Source organism: Mobula hypostoma, chromosome 6 (genome assembly GCF_963921235.1).
Source record: "Mobula hypostoma chromosome 6, sMobHyp1.1, whole genome shotgun sequence".
NCBI classification, from domain to species: Eukaryota; Metazoa; Chordata; class Chondrichthyes; order Myliobatiformes; family Myliobatidae; genus Mobula; species Mobula hypostoma.
The window spans coordinates 33,949,909-33,974,475 of NC_086102.1; the positions used below are offsets into that span (position 1 = coordinate 33,949,909).

Consider the following 24,567-nt stretch of genomic DNA (forward strand, 5'->3'; position numbering starts at 1 on the left):
AAAAGGGATATGAGAGGATCATGGGACAGGAGGCCTAGGGAGAAGGAAAAGGGGGAGGGGGGGAAAAACCCAGAGGATGGGCAATGGGTATAGTGAGAGGGACAGAAGGAGTAAAAGGAGAGCGAGAAAAAGAATGTGTGTATGTAAATAAATAACGGATGGGGTACAAGAGGTGAGGCAGCACGTCACCTGAGAGTCGGCTGGGGTGATATACTGCGTCCAGTGCTCCCGATGTGGCCTTCTATATATTGGCGAGACCTGATGCACAACACGTTTCGCCGAACACCTATGCTCTGTCCGCCAGAGAAAGCAGGATCTCCCAGTGGCCATAGATTTTAATTCCGCATCCCATTCCCATTCTGATATGTCTATCCACGGCCTCCTCTACTGTGAAGATGAAGCCACACTCAGGTTGGAGGAACAACACCTTATATTCCGTCTGGGTAGCCTCCAACCAGATGGCATGAACATTGACTTCTCAAACTTCCGCTAATGCCCCACCTCCCCCTCGTACCCCATCCGTTATTTATTTATATACACACATTCTTTTTCTCTCTCTCCTTTTTCTCCCTCTGTCCCTCTCACTATACCCATTGCCCATCCTCTGGGTTTTCCCCCTCCTCCCCCTTTTCTTTCTCCCTGGGCTCTCCTGTCCCATGATCCTCTCATATCCCTTTTGCCAATCAACTGTCCAGCTCTTGGCTCCATCTTTCCCCTTCCTGTCTTCTCCTATCATTTTGGATCTCCCCCTCCCCCTCCCACTTTCAAATCTCTTATTAGCTCTTCTTTCAGTTAGTCCTGACGAAGGGTCCCAGCCCGAAACGTCGACTGTACCTCTTCCTATAGATGCTGCCTGGCCTGCTGCGGTCACCGGCAACTTTGATGTGATATGCATTTCAAAGCTCAAAGTACATTTATTATCAAAGTATGTATACCATATACAACCTTGTGATTCATCTTCTTGCAGGCAGCCACAAAACGAAGCACAATAGAATCCATAAAATAAAAAAACCCACACAACAAAGACTGTCAAACATTTAATGAGTTAAAAAGGAACAAAAAAGTCTTTGACTATCCATTCTACCTATGCCTCTTATTATCTTGTACATCTCTATCAAGTCACCTCATTCTCCTTTACTTCAAAGATGAAAGCTCTAGCTCACTCAACCTATCTTCATAAGACATCCCTTTCGTCCAGGTAGCATCCGAGTTAATCTCTGCACCCGCTCTGAATCTTCCACATCCTTCCTATAGTGCGATAACCAGAACTGAATACAATATTCCAAGTGTGGTCGAACTACAGTTTTATAAAACAGTAATATTCTGTTAGCCTTCTGAATTATTTGCTGCACCATCATCTCAATCCTATATGCTTCATGCACTAGGAACCCTGGTTCCCTTTGGAATTGGTTTATTGTTGCATATATGAAGGTATAGAGACAAGCTTGTTCATACAGATCAAGTCATTCAACTCAGTCGAGTGTAATATCACCGGCATTTGTCATGAAATTTCTTGTTTTGCAGCAGCAGTAGTACCTTGCAGTACACAGTAATAAGAACTGTGTTCCAATTATTTATTCGTGTATGTGTATATATATATACACACACATACACACACACATATATTAAATAAGTTGTGCAGAAAAGAGAGGGAAAATACTGAGGTGCTGATCATACTTTCATCCTCCATTCAGAAATCTGTAGATATGTAGAAAACAGTGCATTGAGGTAGTAAAGCAATAGTAGAATGGGAAATAAAGTGCAATAGCTATAGAGGGACTGCAGTACAGGCAGATCATAATGAGGTAGATTATGAGGTCATCCTTTTGTAGTCCCTATTTAAATAATTGATTTATCATTCTTCCATGTAAATTGGAAAACAGTTGATTTTCTGGCAACTTCTTTCTCTTTCATTTAACTGATCTATGTCTCTTTTATAGGGTCTCCATGCCCTCCTTACAAATTGCTAAACCACATATCTTTGTATCTTCAGGACACAGTATAACTTTGTCTTTGTCAGATCTTCAATATACGTTGTAAATAGTTGAGGAACAAGCACTGGCCCCTGTGATACGTAACTAGCTATTGATAGCCTCTCTTGAGTGTCCCTTTTTATCCAACCCGTTCTGTATTAATTATCTATGCCCCATTGTATGACAATGTCTTTTCCCAACCCTCTGCATTGTTGTCTTAACAATTGGCGCCTTGAAATCCAAATACACCACATTTAATGTTACTCTTTAACCTATTCTGAATGACCTTCATCACATTGAATGATTATACATATTTTGATAGGAAATGTACTTTGAACTTTGAAGTTGGTGTTCTATAACAACATGCATAGAGCATATTGTTTGATATATTTTTTAATTTGTCTGTTGCTGACTGATCTAAGACATCTCCCGTTTTTCATTCTATACTTTCTGTACAGTTAGTCCGATAGTTTAGCTGTATTATTTTCTGTGGGAGATCTCTTGACCTACATGAATGAAAGGCATTTTTTGGCTTTAAAGCTGTATCTTGAATCCTTTCCAAGAATGTCATGTGAAGAGTGCTTCATTTTAGTGTAATTATAATAAATACAGTAAATGATTATTCTTGTTTAGACAGAGCAAAGTGTTCTAAAGACCCCAATCCCACCCAGTTGAAGCCACAGTAGTAAAACTTAATTGTTGATACTATTTTACCTCTATTTGTTATATATTCTCAGTATATTTACTCCAATTTTAAGTACACAGTTTTGCTTGTTCACCAGAGTTTCGTATGGGAGGTGAAAAGTTTTTAAATTACCAGTAATTAGTAATATTTGGGTAATGTTAAAAATTGATGAGCTATTTGATGTTTAGGAGGTTCTTCAATATGCTTGCCTTCATTATTCTTCAGGTGACTGGATTATTTTTCATTTGGGAAAACAGTGGATTCTGGTTAATTAGTTGATCAGTTAATCGGTGAAACTGCTTATTTAGGACTAATTGAGAAAATAGCTAGGATTTCCTTCGTTTATTTGGGACACTATGCTGCTTAATTTGGACAGGAGACTGTTGCCAAATAATTTCTAAATAGAGTTAGTTACGTGAACTTGTGTGGCCATTAGACACTACACCTTGCTTAGATCAAACAGTTTTTAAAAATGGGGTCATTTGCACGTGTTTGTGCTCAAAAGGCAGTGATTTTTGTCACTGATAGTTGGAGAGAAATAAGCAATAAGGCAATTTAGAATGGTTTTGCTCACTGCGGTTTCAAGCATTCAGGCTTGGCGATGCCAGAAATGGCCGGGAGTGAAAATGAAACTAATTCATTACTTCAACATGTTAGGAACTATGAAGGATTTGAATGTATCAACAATCATCTTGAATGTTTCAATGAAGGTGAAGGACACAGTCATCAAAAGCATTGTATGAAGGTAGTCCATTATCTGCAAAATCTACACTGATTTTGTTCATTTACAAGAAGAACACAGCAGTGAGTTGGTTGTCCATTGCATCCGATGATGATGGTGACTTGTATAGGAGAGTTTTTAAAATGGAAAAACTGTTGCATTGGGACAGTTCCACTTTCTCGACCTTCAAAGTGTGTATCCAGTGGTACATTTGGTCATCTCAGACTAGGGTTGGTCTTGGTTTCAGTGGATAACCATGTTATGTTATCCTGCCCTTCACTCTCCACAAAGTGTTGCAGAACTGCCTTTTGACTGCTGGATCTTACTGTTTATCTCATCTGCCCTGTCTACTGGAACTGACTTTACATGCTCAGACAGGGAAGTTCCCATTTCACTGGGGTATGAGGCCCACCAGCTACTTTCACTTGATTTAGCCCACCTGTCAGGTGTGGTCACTGTTGTATGCAAAACAGCTGCTTGGAGCCACCAGTTCATTGGTGAGCTGAGTGTTCATTGGGGACCAAAGCTGAGTTAGCTGCCCCAGAATGGACGCAACCAGCCCCTTCACCGGAGGTGCTACCCCTCCCTGGACTCTATACACAGCATGGATGAATTACTTCGTTGATAATTATTAGGAACTAATACACAGTTTTGTACTACTTTAGTAGCATCGGTAGTGTTCTAATTTGTACTATATTTCTTAAATTGCTACTCAGTTAAATAGTAGTTTGTCTTTTTTTTATACTTTTATAACTATTTCTAATGAAACTTTAGCTAATTGGGGCAGCCACTTAATTGGGCAAAATATACTAGTCCCGATGTGTCCCACTTAACCAAAATCCACTGTTTTATTTTGTTCTTTGGAAAATGCTAGCAGGTTAGTATCTAGAGGGAAAGGGCATTGAAATGTATTTGTATTTTTTCTTGTTTTTAGGGTAAAGAAATAGAAATTATGTTGTTCTGTCTTCACCAGCTCCTACCCAAGGCATAAAAGAAGAGCAATTCAGTCAAATATCAAACACAAAAATAAAGAATGCATGCGTACTAATTGCTTGAACGAGAAATAGAGCTGGATTATCTGGCCCATTACACACTAGTTATTTTCTGAGTGGGTGTGGGTATAGGCCACTTTGGTGTATCACTAAGCCCTTGCACAGCAGGTGTAGAGGTACAAGGGCAGCCTGGCAGCCATTCTGGGTAATTGGGAGGAAGGTGAAATAAAAAAAAATAGGCCCTAGCACTAACTCTTAATTATTTTGCAGTAATACCTCATTTTTTCAGAAATTGTCTCAATGTGATTCAAATAATAGCAAATAGTAATAAACAGTGTAACTTTTCAGTTTGCTTTGTTTTAATTAATCATAATTTTTTAACCCCTCCCCTCCACCACCACCTTAAATTAGTGTATGCATTATTTCCCAGGGTCTCTCTCAGAAATCTCTTGCTACAGAGAATCTAAATGTGTGGACTTGTTTACTTAAGTTGAGGCTGCTGCTTGTTGAAAAAGTAAGGACTTCTTGAGTTCTGTGGGTGCTCACCAAGGAACGGCTTGATTGGTGCAGTGTGTGGTTATAAGGTTGGTCAGACAGTGATCAACATAAGTCGCTACAACAAGGCAACCGCCTTCCAATATGAAAGGAAAACAAAGTTGCTTCAGTCTTGTATGTTAACACTGTTTCTGTTACCACAGATGCTGCCTGATTTGCTGAGTGTTTTCCAGGATTTTCTTTATTTCATGTATTCAGCACCTACGATTTTAAATAACGTACAAAGTAATCTTTCTTTGTTTTTGAAATAGTGAATGGACAGCCACGGCCATTGGAGTCAAACCAAGTTAAGTATCTTCGCCGGGAACTCATAGAGCTTCGGAATAAAGTGAACCGATTGCTGGATTGCTTGGAGCCACCTAGTGATCCAAATCTTTGTGCCAACATTTCTGAAAATGGTACGTTGAATTATTGACATGACTTCTTTGTTCCTTTTAAACATTGTTTTCTCATTATCTGTAGATCTACACATTTCATGAAGTTAATCATTAGTTTATGTACTTTCAATTGAGTACAGTCATACATACTTTAATGGAAGTGTGAAGTACTTAATGGTCTTACTGCACACTGAATCCCGCATGTTCAATTGGAGCACATATGGCTTTCACATCCTTTCTAATATATTGGTTTGAGAAAATATCCGATCGAGTTCAACAAAAGAATGTTCCAATTTACTTATTCCCTATCTGATAACTAATTGGTGTTGGGCACATGGCCAAATGGTTAAGGTGTTCGTCTAGTGATCTGAAGGTTGCTAGTTCGAGCCTCAGCTGTGGCAGCATGTTTGTGTCCTTGAGCAAGGCACTTAACCACACATTGCTGTAGTGTTTGTGCGAGGAGTGGCACCCCACACAGATTTCATGTAAGGCAGGTCTCTGAGTCGACGTTCCCTCCCCTCCCCCTATCTGATAATGAGTCAAAATCACAGGGTATAATACTTTTCATCTTAAAATTGTTTACATGTAATGCTTGAGATATTGTCTCTATTGAATTCTAAGTAACAGCGATATAATGTGCGAAATAGTGGAACTTTTTGTATTCATGTCATAATTGATGCATGCCCTTATTGCCAGCTGGTAATGTTACAAGTTACCAGATGTATCAGATAGGTATAATTGATCTATGCAAATAAATGAAGACAAAAAAGGATGGCAAGAGTACAAAATGAGATACAAGATTTGATTCTTTTAAAGTTATACATTAAATGTCACTCTTCCAACCCTTTCCTCTGATGTGATGTGCAACGTGATGAGGAAAAGCTGTAGGCACTGCAGTTCGCTCCCTTATCCCCTCTACTTTCCCTTTTAAGGTTTTCCCCATATCCGCCCAGTTCAACAAGATTTTACTAACCACTCCTTTTACATCTGTCACCTATTTTGTTTGTTCTTGTGAAGTCCTTGACTATGATATCAAAATTTCTGTTCATGTTGTAGAAGAGCTTAAGGATTAAAATGAAAATATTCCTTTAAATTGGAGGACAAGCAAGTAGTATATAGTGAAGTTGGGAACGGTGGTCTGCTTGCTCCTTTGAGTCTGCTTTAGCTTTTAATATGATGGTTCCTCTGATTTATTGCGTCAACTCCACAATCCCATCTACTCACAATAACTTTTTCACATCTATCTACAATCCGTTGATCTCAACCTTAAAAAAATCATAAACTTAGTTTCCAGTGCCTGCTGACAAGAGCCACCATTCATATCTCTATTCTGTTTAATCTGTGACAATCTATGTATATAAGCTATCCAATGTATAGTATGTATATTTATTGTGTATTATTGTAGTCTTTATCTTATTGTGTTTTCTTTTGTGCGACATTGGGTCCGGAGTAACCGTGATTTCATTCTCCTTTATATTTGTGTATTGGAACTGATATGAAGCAATCTTGAAGGAGCACAGTTTCAAAGTTTTAAGGTGAAACAGAGCTTGCACATGCACAAAACCAACTAGTAGCTGACCATCATTGAGGTTAGGCAATTTACTACACAACTCTCAATTAAAGCTCACACTTTATTGTCTCTACACAACCAACAATATAACTGTGTTGACCCCAGGCTGACAAATTATAACATGAATTCTACTGTTCCTTCTGTACTAGTACTCACTCAGACCACTTTTCCAATTTATAACATCGATACAGGGGATTTCCCATTGACCAGACAGTTGATCCTTTTCCTTTCAGCCCCTGGCATGGGGGTTCTTCCTTGTGATAGTTGGTCCCTAAATTCTCACTGCTTTGCTATCAGACCCCTTCATTCTTATACTGTTTCTTCATCAGTTCAAATGTTGTTTCAATTTTGTTGTCTTGAGTTCATCTGATTGACTTGTGTTAGATTCCCATTGGATGCAGCCAAAGGCTACACAACTTTGTGCCTTATGTGACTTCTAACTATTCAACTCTGGTTCAAACCAGTCAAACCAGGTCACCCAGACACTGAGATTACTTCTGCAAACCTGCCATTGTACACAATAAACAGCTTATCTGAGAATGATCTTGAGTTTGGCAGAATAATACAAGAAACCCCTTGTGTCCACATTCAGTTGCTCTGATTAAGTTATCCCAGAGCAAAAATCAGTTCATCAGTTCACAAATAGAATTTAGAGAGTAGCTTCACAAAACAGCAGGAACAGAGACATCTGGTCCACTGTCGTAGACCCATTCAAGTTCAATGTTTTCTTCCATATTTTAATTCTTTTGTTGTTCCCTTGTTCAAGAAAGGGAGTAGAGATAACCAAGGAAATTATAGATCAGTGAGCCTTACTTCAGTGGTGGGCAAGTTGTTGGAGAAGATCCTGAGGTGGGATTTATGAGCATTTGGAGAGACGTAATCTGATTAGGGATGGTCAAGGGCAGGGGGTCATGCCTTACAAACTTGATTGAATTCTTTGAGGATGTAACAAAACACATTGATGAAGGTAGAGCAGTGGATGTAGTGTATATAGATTTCAGTAAGGTGTTTGATAAGGTTCTCCATTTGAGGTTCATTCAGAAAGTAATGAGGGATGGGATCCAAGGAGACCTTGCTTTGTGGATCCAGAATTGGCTTGACCACAGAAAGCAAAGGGTGGTTGTAGATGGCTCTTGTTCTGTATGGAGGTCGGTGACCAGTGGTGTTCCGCAGGGATCTATTCTAGGACCTCTACTCTTTGTGATTTTTATAAATGACCTGGATGAGGAAGTAGGGTGGGTTAGTACGTTTACTGATGTTATAAAAGTTGGGGGTACTGTGGATAGTCTGGAAGGTTGTCGAATGTTACACCGGGACATCGATAGGATGCAGAACTGGGCTGAGAAGTGGCACATGGAGTTCAACCCAGATAAGTGTGAAGTGGTTCATTTCGGTAGGTCAAATTTGAAGGCAGAATATAATGTTAATGTTAAGACTCTTGGCAGTGTGGAGGATCAGTGAGATCTTGGGGTCTATGTCCATAGGACACTCAAAGCTGCTGCGCAGGTTGACAGTGATGTTAAGAAGGCTTATGATGTGTTGGCCTCCATCAACCATGGGATTGAGTTCAAGGGCTGTGAGGTAATGTTACTGTTATACAATACCTTAGTTAGATGCTACTTGGAGTACTGTGTTCGGTTCTGGTCACCTCATGAAGGATGTGGATGCTATAGAGCGAGTGCTGAGGAGATTTCCAAGGATGTTGCCTGGATTGGAGAGCATGCCATATGAGAATAGGTTGAGTGAACTTGACCTTTTCTCCTTGGAGCGACGGAGGATGAGAGATGACCTGATGGAGGTGTATAAGATGATGAGAGGCATTGATTGTGCGGGTAGTCAGAGGCTTTTTCCCAGAGCTGAAATAGGTAACCTGATGGGGCATAGTTTTAAGCTGCTTGGAAGTAGGTGCAAGTGGGATGTTAGAGTTAAGTTTTTCACACAGAAAGTAGTGGGTGTGTGGAATGCACTGCTAGCGAAGGTGGTAGAGGCAGATACAATTAGGTACATGGAGCTTAGAAAAATAGAGGGCTATGTGCTAGGGAAATTCTAGGTAGTTTCTAGAGTAGGTTACATGGTCAGCACAGCATTGTGGGCCAAAGGGCCTGTAATAGACAATAGACAGTAGGTGCAGGAGTAGACCATTTGGCTCTTTGAGCCAGCACCACCATTCACTGTGATCATGGCTGATCATCCACAATCAATACCCTGTTCCTGCCTTCTCCCCATATCCCTTGACTCCGCTATCTTTAAGAGCTCTATCTAACTCTTTCTTGAAAGAATCCAGAGATTTGGCCTCCACTGCCTTCTGAGGCAGAGCATTCCACAGATCCACAACCCTCTGTGTGAAAAAATTTTTCCTCAACTCCGTTCTAAATGGTCTACCCCTTATTCTTAAACTGTGGCCTCTGGTTCTGGACTCCCCCAACATCAGGAACATGTTTCCTGCCTCTAGCGTGTCCAATCCCTTAATAATCTTATATGTTTCAATCAGATCCCCTCTCATCCTTCTAAATTCCAGTGTATACAAGCCCAGTTGCTCCAATCTTTCAACATATGACATTCCCGCCATCCCTGGAATTAACCCAGTGAACCTACGCTGCACTCCCTTCATAGCAAGAACGTCCTTCCTCAAATTTGGAGACCAAAACTGCACACAATACTCCAGGTGGGGTCTCACCAGGCCCTTGCACAACTGCAGAAGGACCTCTTTGTTCCTATACTCAACTCCTCTTGTTATGAAGGCCAACATGCCATTAGCTTTCTTCACTGCCTGCTGTACCTGTATGCTTACATTCAGTGACTGATGAACAAGTAACTGTTGTGTTTGACAATCCCAGATGATTAGCAGTAATGTGCTGTAGAGTTTCTTTGTTTCTATGTTTCTATGCTTCTGTTTCCTTCATGGCCAACAGTTATTAAATCTATCAAAGAATCTCAGTAGACAAATATTACAACCATTTATGTATGCTAATAATGGAAAGCATACCTATGGATACATAAGCTAGAAAAGCTTTTGATTTTTCGCTGACAGTAAGGAGTAGTAAATAATGTTGCTGTACTCTTCATATTTTACCAATAAGATTCCAGTGTCCAATTGGAAATTTGTGCACTAACTATAGATAAAAAATATATAAGTGAAAAAAGATGCAATTTTTTTGTCCATACCTTGAAAAGTTTGGTAACTCACTCACTCAAACAGCAACAATTTTCACAGAATGTTGACACAGGAATCTTTTACGTTGATTTTTTCTTGCTTTAGAAGATTATACGGTAAGTCTGTAGATACAAGATGTAGAACTACACTCAGTGGCCACTTTCTTAGGTACAGGTGTGGAACCCGGTGTGGTCTTGTGCTGCTGTACCCATCCACACTATGGTTTGATGTATTGTGCATTCATAGATGCTCTTCTGCACACCACTGTCATAATGTGTGATTACTTGAGTTACCATCACCTTCCTATCAGCTTGAACCAATCTGATCATTTTCCTCTGATCTCTCTCAGTAACAAGGGTTTTCACCCAGAGAACTGCTTCTCACTAGATGCTTGTTATTTTTCACACCATTTTCTATAAACTGTAGAGACTGTTGTGTGTGACAACCCCAGATGATTAACAGTTTCTGAGATACTCAAACCACCTGTCGGGCACCAACAATGATTCCACGTTCAAAGTCACTTAGATCACATTTCTTCTGCATTCTGATGTTTGGTCTAAACAACAACAGAACCTCTTGACAATGTTTGCATGCTTATATGCATTGAGTTGCTGCCACATGATTGATTAGATATGTGTATTAACAAGCAGGTGCACTGGTGCTCCTGATGAAATATATTTGTATATCTGTTTGAGCTTCCTGCATTTCCAGTGACATCCCACATTAATGGCTATCCTAATTTTAATTTGTATACCATATTTTTGTTCTTCCAAGTTGATTATAAACAAATTACTGAAGGTTGTATTTAATCCCATAGCTCCAAATGTTGAATCCTTTCTGGAAAATGTGCTGTATAGCTTCATGTTGTTGAAACTAATTTGAGAAATGAATGAAAATTGTTGATTAAAAGTAATTAAACTAAATAAATAAAGATGCATTTGCTGGAAATCTGAAATAAAAACAAAAAGCTGATTTTGAAAATCAGGTAGCTTCTGTGGAAAAGGATTGACGATACTTTGCCAGAATTGGAAAAGAGAAAACAATTTTAAGCTGAGGGTTGAAGTCTCTTTGATTGGAAATATTAACTCAATTTCTCTTTCCATGCAAGCTGCCACCTCCATGAGTATTTCCAGCATTTTCTTATTTTATTTCTGATTTCCAACATCGACAGCTGCTTGATTTTCATTTATCTTTTGCCACATTCTTATTTTCACAGCAACTGTAGCTTCACTCTTATCATTTATTCCTTTTGTCCTGTCTATTCTTCCCTTACCCAGGGTGTAACTTCAGATTAACTTGTTTCATCTCTTTGCCAGTTCTGATGAAGGGTCTTCAATCTAAAAAGTTTTGGAAAACAAGATAAAACTGCAGATGCTGGAATCTGACCTATTGACCAGAAATGTTGACTGCTTTCCTTTTCTAGAATTATGTATTGACTGGTTGAGTTCCTCTAGCATTTCTTTTAAAGTAGCTGAAAAAGTTAACTTTTTTAGAACGTAGAGCATAGAAAACCTACAGCACAATACAGGCCCTTCGGCCCATAATGCTGTGCTGAACATGTACTTACTTTTGAAATTATCTAGGGTTACCCATAGCCCTCTATTTTTCTGAGCTCCATGTACCTGTCCAGGAGTCTCTTAAAAGACCCTATGGTATCTGCCTCCACCACTGTTGCCTGCAGCCCATTCCATGCACTCACGACTCTCTGCGTTAAAAAAAAAATTGCCCCTGACATCTCCTCTGTTCCTACTTCCAAGCACCTTAAAACTGTGCGCTCTCGTGTTAGCCATTTCAGCCCTGGGAAAAAGCCTCTGACTATCCACACGATCAATGCCTCTCATTATCTTGTACACCTCTATCAGGTCAACTCTTATCCTCCACCGCTCCAAGGAGAAAAGGCTGAGTTCACTCAACCTATTCTCATAAGGCACGCTCCCCAATCCATGCTACATCCTTGTAAATCACCCTTTCTATGGTTTCCACATCCTTCCTGCAGTGAGGCGACCAGAACTGACCACAGTACTTCAAGTGGGGCCTGACCAGGGTCCTATATAGCTGCAACATTATCTCTTGGCTCCTAAACTCAATCCCACAATTGATGAAGGCCAATACATCGTATGTTTTCTTAATCACAGAGTCAGCCTGCACAGCAGCTTTGTGTGTCTTACGGACTCGGACCCCAAGATCCCTCCGATCCTCCACACTGCCACTAGTCTTACCATTAATACAGGTTTCCCCCGCCATCCGAAGGTAGAGCATTCCTATGAAACGGTTCGTAAGCCGGAATGTCATAAAGTGAAGAAGCAATTACCATTAATTTGTGTGGGAAAAATTTGTGAGCGTTTGCAGACCCAAAAATAGCCTACCAAATCATGCCAAATAACACATAAAACCTAAAATAACAGTAACATATAGTAAAAGCAGGAATGATATGATGAATACACAGCAGAAATATGAAGCAGAAATACTTGTCCACAATCATTGCTGCACTGTTCTCCGTAGCGAAAATCTCACGCAAGCGCTCTCAGCAGAAACACGGCGCAAGTGCCGTTGGCAAAAACACTCTCTCCAGTAACCTTTAAGCTATGAAGCTGCCAAATCATACCAAATAACAACTAAAAACACACAACCTATATAAAGTAGAAATAATGTATGTACAGTGTAGTATCACAGGAATCGGGAAGACATCGAGCACACTGATGATGGTGTGTTAGGCTGAGTCTTCGGAGGTTGGGGTGGTGCAGTGGCCCCCACCCTCCGGGCAGCGACCCGATACCGATCCACGAAGCATGCAGTGGTACAGCGGTAGCCAGGATGCACTCAGCACATCTTTAAGAAAAAAGCCAAAATAACCAAGCTAATTAATTAGGTGCTGGGCAGCACCTAATTAATTAGCTTGTTTATTTTGGCTTTTTTTCTTAAAGATGTGCTGGGTGCCTCCCGGCTACCGCTGCATTCTTTGCGGATCGGTATCTGTCCGCGGCCCGGGGGTTGGGGTGGTGGGACACTGGGGTGTCGTCTGTTTCCATCAGGGCAGGCAGGTCATCTTCTCCTATGACTGCTTGCCTCGATGTCGAAGGTCAAGGTTCGTTGTCTGCTGTGGCTGATGTGGAAGGCTTGCTTGACTGCTTAGCCTCGTGCATTTTTAGATCATACAGTTCTTTGTAAGGACTCAAACCACCCTGCAAATATGCCGTAAACCGACGTACCCTTTCAAAACTAAAGTCGTACTTTATCATTGCAGCGAAAATCTCACACAGTTGCTTCACGTTCGGTTCCTGGACGACTTCACTTTCAGTCCGTTCGCTACTGTATTCAGTATCCTTTCCTCTTCCAATTGTATCAGCTCTTCATCTATCAGTTCTTGGTCATGGGATGCCAAAACCTCTTCAACATCATCTTTGTCAACTTCCACAAGCCAAACTCACTTTGTCCTTACTTCGTTCACCACGATTGAAATGCTTAGTTATGTCTAGATTTACACTAAGTGTAACACCCTTATAAGCTCTTTCAGGCTTTTCCGATACCTTAGAACTCATCTTGCTAACAGATGCTTACAGGCACGTGTTTAAGCAATGCCGGCGAGAATGCAGTTCCGAATCCGGGAGAGAGCGGCTGCTCGGGGCGCGCGCTGCTTTTTTTCGTAACAGTGAAAACACCTTCTGTTAGCGAAAACAGGTAACTAATGTAGGTCTTTCGTAACAGTGAGGTTTCGTAAAGCGAACGTTCGAAAAGCGGAGGACACCTGTACTATATTCTGTCATTATATTTGATCTACCAAAATGAACCACCTCACACTTATCTGGGTTGAACTCCATCTACCACTTCCCAGCCCAGTTTTGCATCCTATCAATGTCCCACTGTAACCTCTTTGACAGCCCTCCTCACTATCCACAACACTCCCAACCTTTGTGTCATCAGCAAATTTACTAACCCATCCCTCCACTTGCTCATCTAGGTCATTTATAAAAATCACGAAGAGTAGGGGTCCTAGAACAGATCCCTGAGGTACACCACTGTTGACTGACCGCCATGCAGAATATGACCCATCTACAACCACTCTTTGCCTTCTGAGGGCAAGCCAGTTCTGGATCCACAAAGCAATGTCCCCTTGGATCCCATGCCTCCTTACTATTTATAGAAGCCTTGCTTGGGGTACCTTCTCAAATGCCTTTCTGAAATCCATATACACTGCATCTACTACTCTACCTTTATCAGTGTGTTTAGTCACCTCCTCAAAAAATTCACTCCGGTTCGTAAGGCATGACCTGCCTTTGACAAAGCCATAACACGAGGAAATCTGCAGATGCTGGAAATTCAAGCAACACACATCAAAGTTGCTGGTGAACGCAGTAGGCCAGGCAGCATCTCTAGGAAGAGGTACAGTCGACGTTTCGGGCCGAGATCCTTTGTCAGGACTAGACGAAGGGTCTCGGCCCGAAATGTTGACTGTACCTCTTCCTAGAGATGCTGCCTGGCCTGCTGCATTCACCATTTGACAAAGGCATGCTGACTATTCCTAATCATATTATGCCTCTCCAAATGTTCATAAATCCTGCCTCTCAGGATCTTCTCCATCAGCTTACCAACCACTGAAGTAAGACTCACTGGTCTATAATTTCCTGGGTTATCTTCACTCCCTTTCTTGAATAACGGAACAACATCTGCTACTCTCCCCATTGATGATACAAAGATCATCGCCAGAGGCTCAGCAATCTCCTCCCTCACCTCCCACAGTAGCCTGGGGTACATCTCATCCAGTCCCGGTGACTTATCCAACATGCTTTCCAAAAGCTCCAGCACATCCTCTTTCTTAATATTTACATGCTCAATCTTTTCAGTCCACTGTAAGTTATCCCTACAATCCCCAAGATCCTTTTCCGTAGTGAATAGTGAAGCAAAGTACTCATTAAGTACCTCTGCTATCTCCTCCGGTTCTATACACACTTTTCCATTGTCACACTTGATTGGTCCTATTCTCTCACGTTTTATCATCTTGCTCTTCACATACTTGTAGAATGCCTTGGGGTTTCCCTTAATCCTGTCCGCCAAGGCCTTCTCATGGCCCCTTCTGGCTCTCCTAATTTCTTCCTTAAGCTCCTTCCTGCTAGCTTTATAATCTTCTAGATCTCTGTCATTACCTAGTTTTTTTGAACCTTTTGTAAGCTTTTCTTTTCTCCTTGACTAGATTTACCAACAGCCTTTGTACACCATGGTTCCTGTACCCTACCTTTCTTTCCCTGTCTCATTGGAATGTACCTATGCAGAACTCCAGGCAAATATCCCCTGAACATTTGCCACATTTCTTCCATACATTTCCCTGGGAACATCTGTTCCCAATTTATGCTTCCAAGTTCTTGCCTGATAGCCTCATATTTCCCCTTACTCCAATTAAACGCTTTCCTAGCTTGTCTGTTCCTATCCCTCTCCAGCGCTCTGGTAAAGGAGATAGAATTGTGATCACTATCTCCAAAATGCTCTCCCACTGAGAGATCTGACACCTCACCATGTTCATTTCCCAAAACCAGATCAAGTACAGCCTCTCCTCTTGTAGGCTTATCTACATATTGTGGCAAGTAACCTTCTTGAACACACTAACATACTCCACCCCATCTAATCCCCTCACTCTAGGGAGATGCCAATCGATATTTAGGACATTAAAATCTCCCACCACGACAATCCTATTATTATTACACCTTTCCAAAATCTGTCTCCCTATCTGCTCCTCGATGTCCCTGTTACTATTAGGTGGTCTATAAAAACACCCAGTAGTTATTGACCCTTTCCTGTTCCTAACTTCCACCTATAGAGACTCCATAGACAATCCCTCCATGTCTTCCTCCTTTTCTGCAGCCATGACACTATCGCTGATCAACAGTGCCACGTCCCCACCTCTTTTGCCTCCCTCCCTGTCCCTTCTGAGACATCTAAAGCCTGGCACTCAAAGTAACCATTCCTGCCCCTGAGCCATCTAAGTCTCTGTAATGGCCACAACATCATAGCTCCATGTACTGATCAAGCTCTAAGCTCATCCTCTTTGTTCATAATACTCCTTGCATTAAAATAGGCACATCTCAAACCATCGGTCTGAGCATGTCCCTTCTCTATCACCTGCCTATTCTCCCTCTCACACTGTCTTTCTGTATTTGCGAGCCAACGGCCTCTTCCTCTGTCTCTTCAGTTTGGTTCCCATCCCCCAGCAATCCTAGTTTAAACTCTCTCCAATAGCCTTAGCAAATCTCCCCACCAAGATATTGGTCCCTGGAATTCAAGTGCAATCCGTTCTTTTTGTACAGGTCACTCTTGCCCTAAAGGAGGTCCCAATGATCCAGAAATCTGAATCCCTGTCCCCTGCTCCAATCTGTCAGCCATGCATTTATCCTGCACCTCACTCGATTCTTAAGCTCGGTGTCACATGGCACAGGCAGTAATCCCGAGATGACTACCTTTGTGGTCCTGCTTCTCAACTTCCTTCCTAACTCCCTGTAGTCTGCTTTCAGGACCTCCTCCCTTTTCCTCCCTATGTCGTTGGTACCAATATGTACTACGACCTTTGCCTGTTCTCTTTCCCACTTCAGGATATTGTAGACGTGATCAGAAACATCCTGGACCCTGGCACCTGGGAGGCAAACTACCATCCGTGCTTCTCTCCTGCATCCACAGAATCGCCTGTCTGACCCCCTAACTATAGAGTCCCCTGTCACTACTACCATTCTCTTCCTTACCCTACCCTTCTGAGCCACAGGGCCAGGCTCTGTGCTAGAGGCGCGGCCACTATTGCTTCCCCCAGGTAGGCCGTCCCCCCCCAACAGTACTCAAGCGGGATTACTTATTGCCAAGGGGTACAGCCACAGGGGTACTCTCTAGCGTCTGACTCCTGCCCTTCCCTCACCTGACTGTTATCCACTTACCTGTCTCCCTAGGCCCCGGTTTGATTACCCTGCCTATAGCTCCTCTGTATCACCTCCTCACCTTTTCCTGACCAGACGAAGGTTATCAAGCCGCATCTCCAGTTCCCTAACACAGTCCCTAAGGAGCTGCAGCTTGACACACCTGGTGCAGATGTGGCCGTCTGGGAGGCTGGGACTCTCTTGGATTTCCCATATCTGACACCGAGCTCAGGACATCAGCCTCACACACATTCTTCCTGTATGTATTCTACACAGAACACCTACCTTGCCTCGACCCGTTATCGCCTAAACCCCGGTGAGCCAAAGCCTTCCTACTCTGTTGCCCGCTCCTCCTATGCCCACTCAATAAGGTGTCTCCTTTTAAACTCTTCTTGCTGTTCTCACTGGCTGACGTCCTCACGCTTGCGTAGTTGTGCCCTGATCAAACCGCTGAAGAAATAACAGTTCTTTTATTATTTGTTATGAAAATTGAGCCACCTGTGTTAATAATCATGAGCTTTTCGGTGGTGTTCAGAAATCCCAAATTTTGCTGCAAAATTAATGGAATGTACAAGTACACTGATTGCTAAAGATGGATTAAAATGCTTTCCTTAATTTCTTGTTGTGGAAATTGCTCATACAATACAGACATAAAGGATAAAGTAAAACACATATGTAGCGTACAAGAGTGTAGTTGAGACCTACAGTTGCTAGTATATCTATAGAGAAGCTAAAATGGATAACTGAGGGAAGTTAACTAGATGAGAAAGAATGAGAAGAGGCTTGAGAAAACTATAATTGCTGCAAAAAATGGCCTGTGGTTGCTCTATGTCCCATTTAATCTATGGAATATTTGTCTACTTAATCTTAACAATGTTTGTTGCCCCAGGAACTTGCAGAAAATTTACCTTGGCAAGATCTAATATGTCTGCATTCTTGATGTATCTTTTCAGGCGTCAGAACACTAATTGTGTACTTGATTCTGTTTTTGTTGTCTGGTATTATGTTTCTATTATTATAGATTGTTTTCGAAGGCATGTTTCAGGATTGCACTATTTTGTAAAAGACTTATCTGTTAGTTCCATGAAGGAAAGAGCGTTCTGTGGGAAGGTATAGTTTTGTGCATATGCCAATAATTTTAATGAATACAATTTGGTTAAGTTTACCCAAAAGTGTATGTTTTTTTTCCCAATCAGGGTAACTTCAGTGCACATGGATCATTTAAAGCAAACTATCCAATCCCTTGAGTATTGGCAACATCTTTGTAAATCTCCAAGCTGATTACCAACATTAAGAGCTTCAATCAAAAAATGCTTGGCCATCAAGTTTAATGGTGTCTGCTCTGAAGGAAGGGAGAGCTTTCCTTGATTACTTGTGTCTTGATTCAAATAAGTTTGACTGAGCTTACTGCTTGGTTTTCAGTGTTCACCTAAAATGGCATTACCTCTAGGATTATATTTCATTTGTTTTTGTAAATCATCATTTATTGCAGATCTTTAGTTTGACTGTTGAGGTGAATGACCAGTGACCTTATTCAGGCATGTAAGATCCAGGGAGAATTGACAGGCTGGATGTTGAGATGCTTTCACTGGTGTGGGAGACTTGAACAAGGGACATAACAAGACAAGGAAGCCTGTCTTCTAAAACTTAGTACTTAAAATTTTCCTTCCCCGGGAGCGTGGTAAATCTCTGGAGTACTCAGTTCCACTGAGTGGTAGAAATATTTAAAATGGACGAATAATTGTTGAATGGAAGTTCAGAGGGGTATGGCAAAATGACATAGAAGATGAGTTGAGCCTGGCATAGATTAGCTATGATCACATTATATTTCAGGGCAGGATTGTTGGATCTGATCTTTTGTTCCTGTTTTCTTGTATTTCTGTGTATTAAGATTGATGATATTTTTTGTGGTGACTACTCTTTAATAACTTTTAACCAGTTTAACAGGTTGCAAGAATGATTTCCATTATTATATGGAATTGCATCTAAGCTGCTAATAATGATGTTATCATAGCATAGCAATAAAACTACGTGACTAGTTTATGAAGGAGTTCAGCATCCAGCAGTGTACAGATATAACCAACAGAAGTGAAATATGTGTCATATGCCTATAATGTTTTTAAACACTCTTTTCCTTTTCCCACCATTATTGTTTTTTTTCTTTATTTAGGTTTGCAGTTTTTAACGAAAGCTGCTGAGAAATCTGGTTATGATCCTGATATATTTAGATGTCAGTAATTTAATATATAGTGAAGATGCATTTTTATTATTGTGCTTTGTTACAGATGCAGTTGATGGAAGGGATGGAAAGACTGTGGCACCAGACTCCACAATCAAGCAGCCAGTTCCTGTCAGTGCTGCCAGTATGTCTGCCTTTGATCCTTTAAAAAATCAAGATGAAATCAACAAAAATGTTATGTCATCATTTGGCCTGACTGAAGACCAGGTCTCTGGTAGGTTTCTTGAATTAGTATTATAGCAGTAATTAAAAGGAAGAGCTTTTCATTCAAACAGTTTCTGTAGTTGCAGTTTTAAAAGTACCCAGGGCCAGCTAAAGCAAATAGAGTCATACTAAAGTAATTCTCAAAGTTAAGTTTCAAGAAATTTGATGATGTAAAAATACAATAACTAAACACGGAAGTTGCTGAAAACCTGAAAGAATAATTGACTTGTTGGAAAAACTAAGTCATACAGAATGTATTTAGAGAGAGAGTTAAAATTTCAGGTCAATTCATCAGTCGTAATAAAGAGTTAAGATTCCAAGCAAAGAGGAATGAGAAGAGTGAACAAAGTGAATGTTTGCAATAGGGCTACGATGTAGGAAAAGTTAAATGATAAAACTGTGACGGAAAGTGGGGCAAGCGAAGAAAGAAGATGTCAGTTTCGGAAGTGTAAATTTGAAAAGCAGAATTACTGCTGAAAATTAACAGTGTAAAATGCTGTGGATGATGGAAATCCATGTCCTTTCTCTCGAGCTGGTTATTGAATCTAGAAGAGTGTACTGTGACTTAATGGAAAGTGAGTTGCTGTTTCCTGAGCATGGGTACTGGAATAGTTAATGGAGTTGGGAACTGAACTCAGAGTCAGGTTTAGTATCACTGATGTATCTCATGAAACTTATTGTTTGTGGCAGTGGTACAGTGCAGGACAATTATTGTAAGTTACAAAAACGGAATAATGATGTGGTGTACCTGAGTTCATGGACCATTCAGAAATCTGATGATGGAGGTGAAGAATCTATTCCTAAAATACTGAGGGGGCGGGGCCTTTCAGGACACTGATTTTAATAATGAGAAGAGGACATGTCCCAGATGGTGAGGGTTCTTAATTATGGATGGTGCTTTGGTACTTCTTGAGACACCACCTCTTGAAGATTCCTCGATGGTGATGAGGGTTGTGCCCATGATGAAGCTGGCAGAGTTTACAACGCTCTGCAACTTCTTGTGGTCCTTTGCATTGGAGCCTCCAGACTAATTAATGATGCAACCAATTGGAATGCTGTGCACTGTACATCTGTGCAAATTTGTCAAGAGTTCTGGGTGACGTACCAATTCTCCTCAAACTCCTAATGAGGTTGAGATACTGGTGTGCCTTTTGTGTGATGGCATCAATGTGTTGGGCTGAAGATAGATCCTCCAAGACATTGATGAAGAGGGACTTGATGGTGCTTACCCTTCCCACCACCGATCTCTCAATGAGGACTGGTTTGAGGACTTTGCATTCCCGAAATTCACAATCAGTTTCCTGGTGTTGCTGACATCAAGTCTGAGGTTGTTGCAGCACCGCTTACCAGCCAACCTGTCTCACTCTTGTAGGCCTCCTTGTCGCATCTGAAATTCTGTCGACAATAGTGGTGTTACTGGTGAATTTATCTTGGGTGTTTGAGCTTTGCTTAGCCATACAGCCATGAGTGTAGAGCAGTGAGATAAGCACATGTCTTTGAGGTGCACCTGCATTGGTTGTCAGCAAGGAGATGTCATTACTGATTCACACTCACTGTGCTCTCCCAGTAAGGATCCAGCTCCTGAGGGAGCTACAGAGGCCCAGATTCTGAAGCTTGATGAGGTATTGAAGATCAAGCTATAATCAATAAACAGCAGCCTGACATGTGTTTTGAGAGTAGGAGAGCAACAGGGAATTAAAGTGACAGGGATCAGGAAACTCAGGGTAAATTCTTCAGAATATGGTCTCCTCAGTAGAGAAGACTGTAATGCAGACAGAGGTAGGTATGCACATGCAAATTGTTGGTGCATCTGGAAAGAGTACTTTGTGGTTGGAAGGACCCAGCTTGGAAAAGAAAGATGGCTGGAGGAATGTGTGTTGATGTTGACAATGAGATGAATTTCTTGTAGCGGTATTACGGTGGAAATGTCAGAAATGCCAGTGGGAGATCTGTCAAATATAGAGGCTGATGGGATGAAAGGTGAAGACAGGAGATCCCCATTGTAATTCTGGAAGGAAGGTGAAGGTGTGCTTGTACGATATGTGGGATAGGAAATGAGATTGAAATACGAAATAGAATGGAAGTAGTCAGTTGAAAACCAGTAAAGACACATCAGAAGGATATTGATGGATGAAACGTGAAGGAGACAAAAATGCTCATAGTGGAATAGGGTGCTTCCTACAAGGTGTGAAATCTGTTTGGCTGTAAAATTGTCAATGTTAGTTGTTAGCCACTTCTATACTAAAGAATTGGATGTTCTACAAATGCCAATTAATCCTTTTTTAAAATAATTTTTAAGAAACTGGAAATCTAGCTCATAATTCTGTTGTTCTGTGATGGCATCCAGAGAATCTTTGGTATGTTCAGGTGAAATGATTTGCTTAAGTAATTGAAATCTTTGCATGTGTTAGCTATGATAAATAGACAAATGAAGTTGTCTTCCAATGGCAAGAGTTTTGCAATGGAAAGAAAATCATAAACAGTTTTATTGACTGAACACAGAGAGATTATGCTGGCAAAGTACATTAGGTCCTTGGCTTAATATTGTTTGACTATTTATTTCTTTGGCAGTAAAACTTATCTCTTAATTGTATTTAAATGGCCATTGAATTTGTGTGGTCTCAAGTTACATTCTGAACTCTTTTGTAGGTTTGTGTATAAGATAACTTACTTTCACCTTTTTTTAAATAGTTTTTGCTTAGGCTAATTAGTGGATTTGTCAAATATGACCAGGCACTGTAATAGATCAACCTTAGGCTGACACAGATCTGTGACCTGGCAGAAGTCTAGCTGTAGGGAACTCTGGAAACCATCATTGTACTTTGCAACAGAATCATTTTTGGTTAAAATTTAGAGTCACAAAATGGATCTACTATTTACACTTGTATTTGCACTTCAATAGTCAAGGTGTGGCAGTGAGACAGTATTCAGTGCAGTGTACATGTAAAGAACCTGCTGAACGTTGGGCCAATAGTTTGAACAAATCAATGAGGCTTCATGTGTTTGCTTTCTTAATATCATTTGAAAACTTGGCAGTTGGATTGAGTCAGATTTTTAGACTGTCATTTGGGGATTTATGATTTTGCTTTGCTAAGATTTTGTGGGAATGTACAACAGGTGCTAGACTCCCTTCTGAAAATGTGATACCTTTAATTCCCTTTTGCCAAAATTATACAGTAATATAATACATTTTCCAGTGAACCATGTAAATTTAAAGAATTTGGATCAGTTGAAAGGGTGCATGGGAAGTAGGACCTGATGAATTTAATGGCAGTGTGGAAAAGATCACTCAGTGAGTCAGCTGCTGAACTCTTGGGACTGGGGAATAAATAACAACAAATTTTCAGAATTAACTGTGTGTTTAAAAGAGGTGCAGTCGACGTTTCAGGCCGAGACCCTTCGTCAGGACCCTTTGAAGGTGTCCTGACGAAGGGTCTTGGCCTGAAACGTCGACTGCACCTCTTCCTACAGATGCTGCCTGGCCTGCTGCGTTCACCAGCAACTTTGATGTGTGTTGCTTGAATTTCCAGCATCTGCAGAATTCCTGTTGTTTGTGTGTTTAAAAATAGGTTTGCATTGAGGTATTAGAAAGATTGAATGCAATTATGTAGGTAGATCAGCAGAACTGGATGGATAGCATCATTGGACTTTGAGAGTAGGGGAGGAAATCACAAGGGTACTGACCTTAACCTTTCTCTGGTTGCATGTAGGAGTGGTTCCAGATGACCAGTGAGTATCAAATGTTACTCTGTTGTTCCAAAAAAAGGAATAACAAACACAGAAACTTCAAGCCATTTAATTTAACCAAACTGGTGGGAAAGAATTTGGAGAGCAAAGCAGCTATTGTGTTCATGAAATTTCAGAGAGATATGGTGCTGCATTATCAGCAAATTGAAGTTTGTAGCATACAAGAGATGCATGAATGTGAATTTGGATGAATTCCAGAGGGTCATGGGGCATGATTGTTTTTTCAGATTGGAGAGACCTAGGGATCAGTGTTGAAACCACAGCCTTTTCTGATTTATATCAATGATCAAGACTGGGGGTGGGGGGGGGGTGCTTGTCACAATTTCCAAATTGATGGAAGACACAAAACTGGCAGGGATTATGAGCTGTGAGGATACTGATAGATTGCAGCAAGATATAAGCAGGTGGAATGGTAGTTGCATGGCAGGTGAATGTTAAAGTGGAGAAATATGTGATTAATTTGGTAGGAAGAAGTCAAAACAGTATAAAAACAGTTCTAAAAGAGGTGCAGAAGCAGGGAGATCCTTCTGAAGAGAATTAAAAGTAGCAGCCATTTGGCCCATCAAGTCTTCTGCAATTCCATTATGGCTGCTATGTTAACCCAGGTGTAACAATAGCAAAACAAACTGATTTCTACCCCTCACACCACCCCATCCTCCATGTGATCACCAATACATGCTCTCAGGGCCCGCTGATCTTGGATCATGGGTCTTCATTTCCAGTGGCCCAATCTTTGTCCTTGGGGATCACTGGAGTCCAGCATTTGGATCTGCTGACTAACTTCATGTCTCTGGACCTACCCCATAAGGACCCGCAACCTTGGGTGTCTTAGGTCCTCATCCTCGGGTCCTTCCGACCTCTGCCCTTGACCTCGAATCTCTGGTCTACATCCTTAGCCCCTGCTGACCCAACTTCCTTCCTTGGATCAGTGGCCTTTGATGCTGTACTGGCTAACCTGGACTCTGGCCTCTGGCCTCTGCCCCTAACTTTCTATGACTTTTAACTCTCCCTCATCCATGACCCCTAACTCCCCACACTGTTTCCAAAACCATGCCCACAAACTTAAAGAAACAACAAATAAAGATTCTCTTCAACGTTTTTCGAACAAACTTGCATTATGGACATGTGCCATTTAAGGAAAAGTGTTGGGAACCTACTAACATTGTATTTCATCAGAATGCAGTTCCACAGAAAACAAGGGGGGGGGGGTGGATTCTGGAGAAGAGAAACTAATCAATTCACTATGTCCATTTTTTAAAAAAAGTCCCTAAGCAAGGAAATCTTTTGGAATGACCGCTTGACTTAAGTTGCTGGCTGCAGTGTCTCAAGGGACCTGATGTAATGTCAGTGGATTTATTATTGTCTGAACAACAGACCTTCAGCTGTGTATGTGGAAAAGTTTAAAAAAAACACAGATGCTGGAAATGTGAAAGAATAACAGAATATTCCGGAAACAGCAG

At 41.1% G+C, this 24,567-nt stretch overlaps 1 protein-coding gene across 1 annotated transcript in view; it reads left to right on the forward strand.

The window, feature by feature from the left end:
- tfg (trafficking from ER to golgi regulator) overlaps positions 1-24,567 on the forward strand; it is a 99,488-nt gene that overhangs the window by 44,096 nt on the left and 30,825 nt on the right. Inside the window, exons 4-5 of the mRNA XM_063050548.1 lie at positions 5,178-5,324; positions 19,203-19,370. Coding sequence (XP_062906618.1) covers positions 5,178-5,324; positions 19,203-19,370 — 315 coding nt within the window. The remainder of the gene's footprint in view (positions 1-5,177; positions 5,325-19,202; positions 19,371-24,567) is intronic.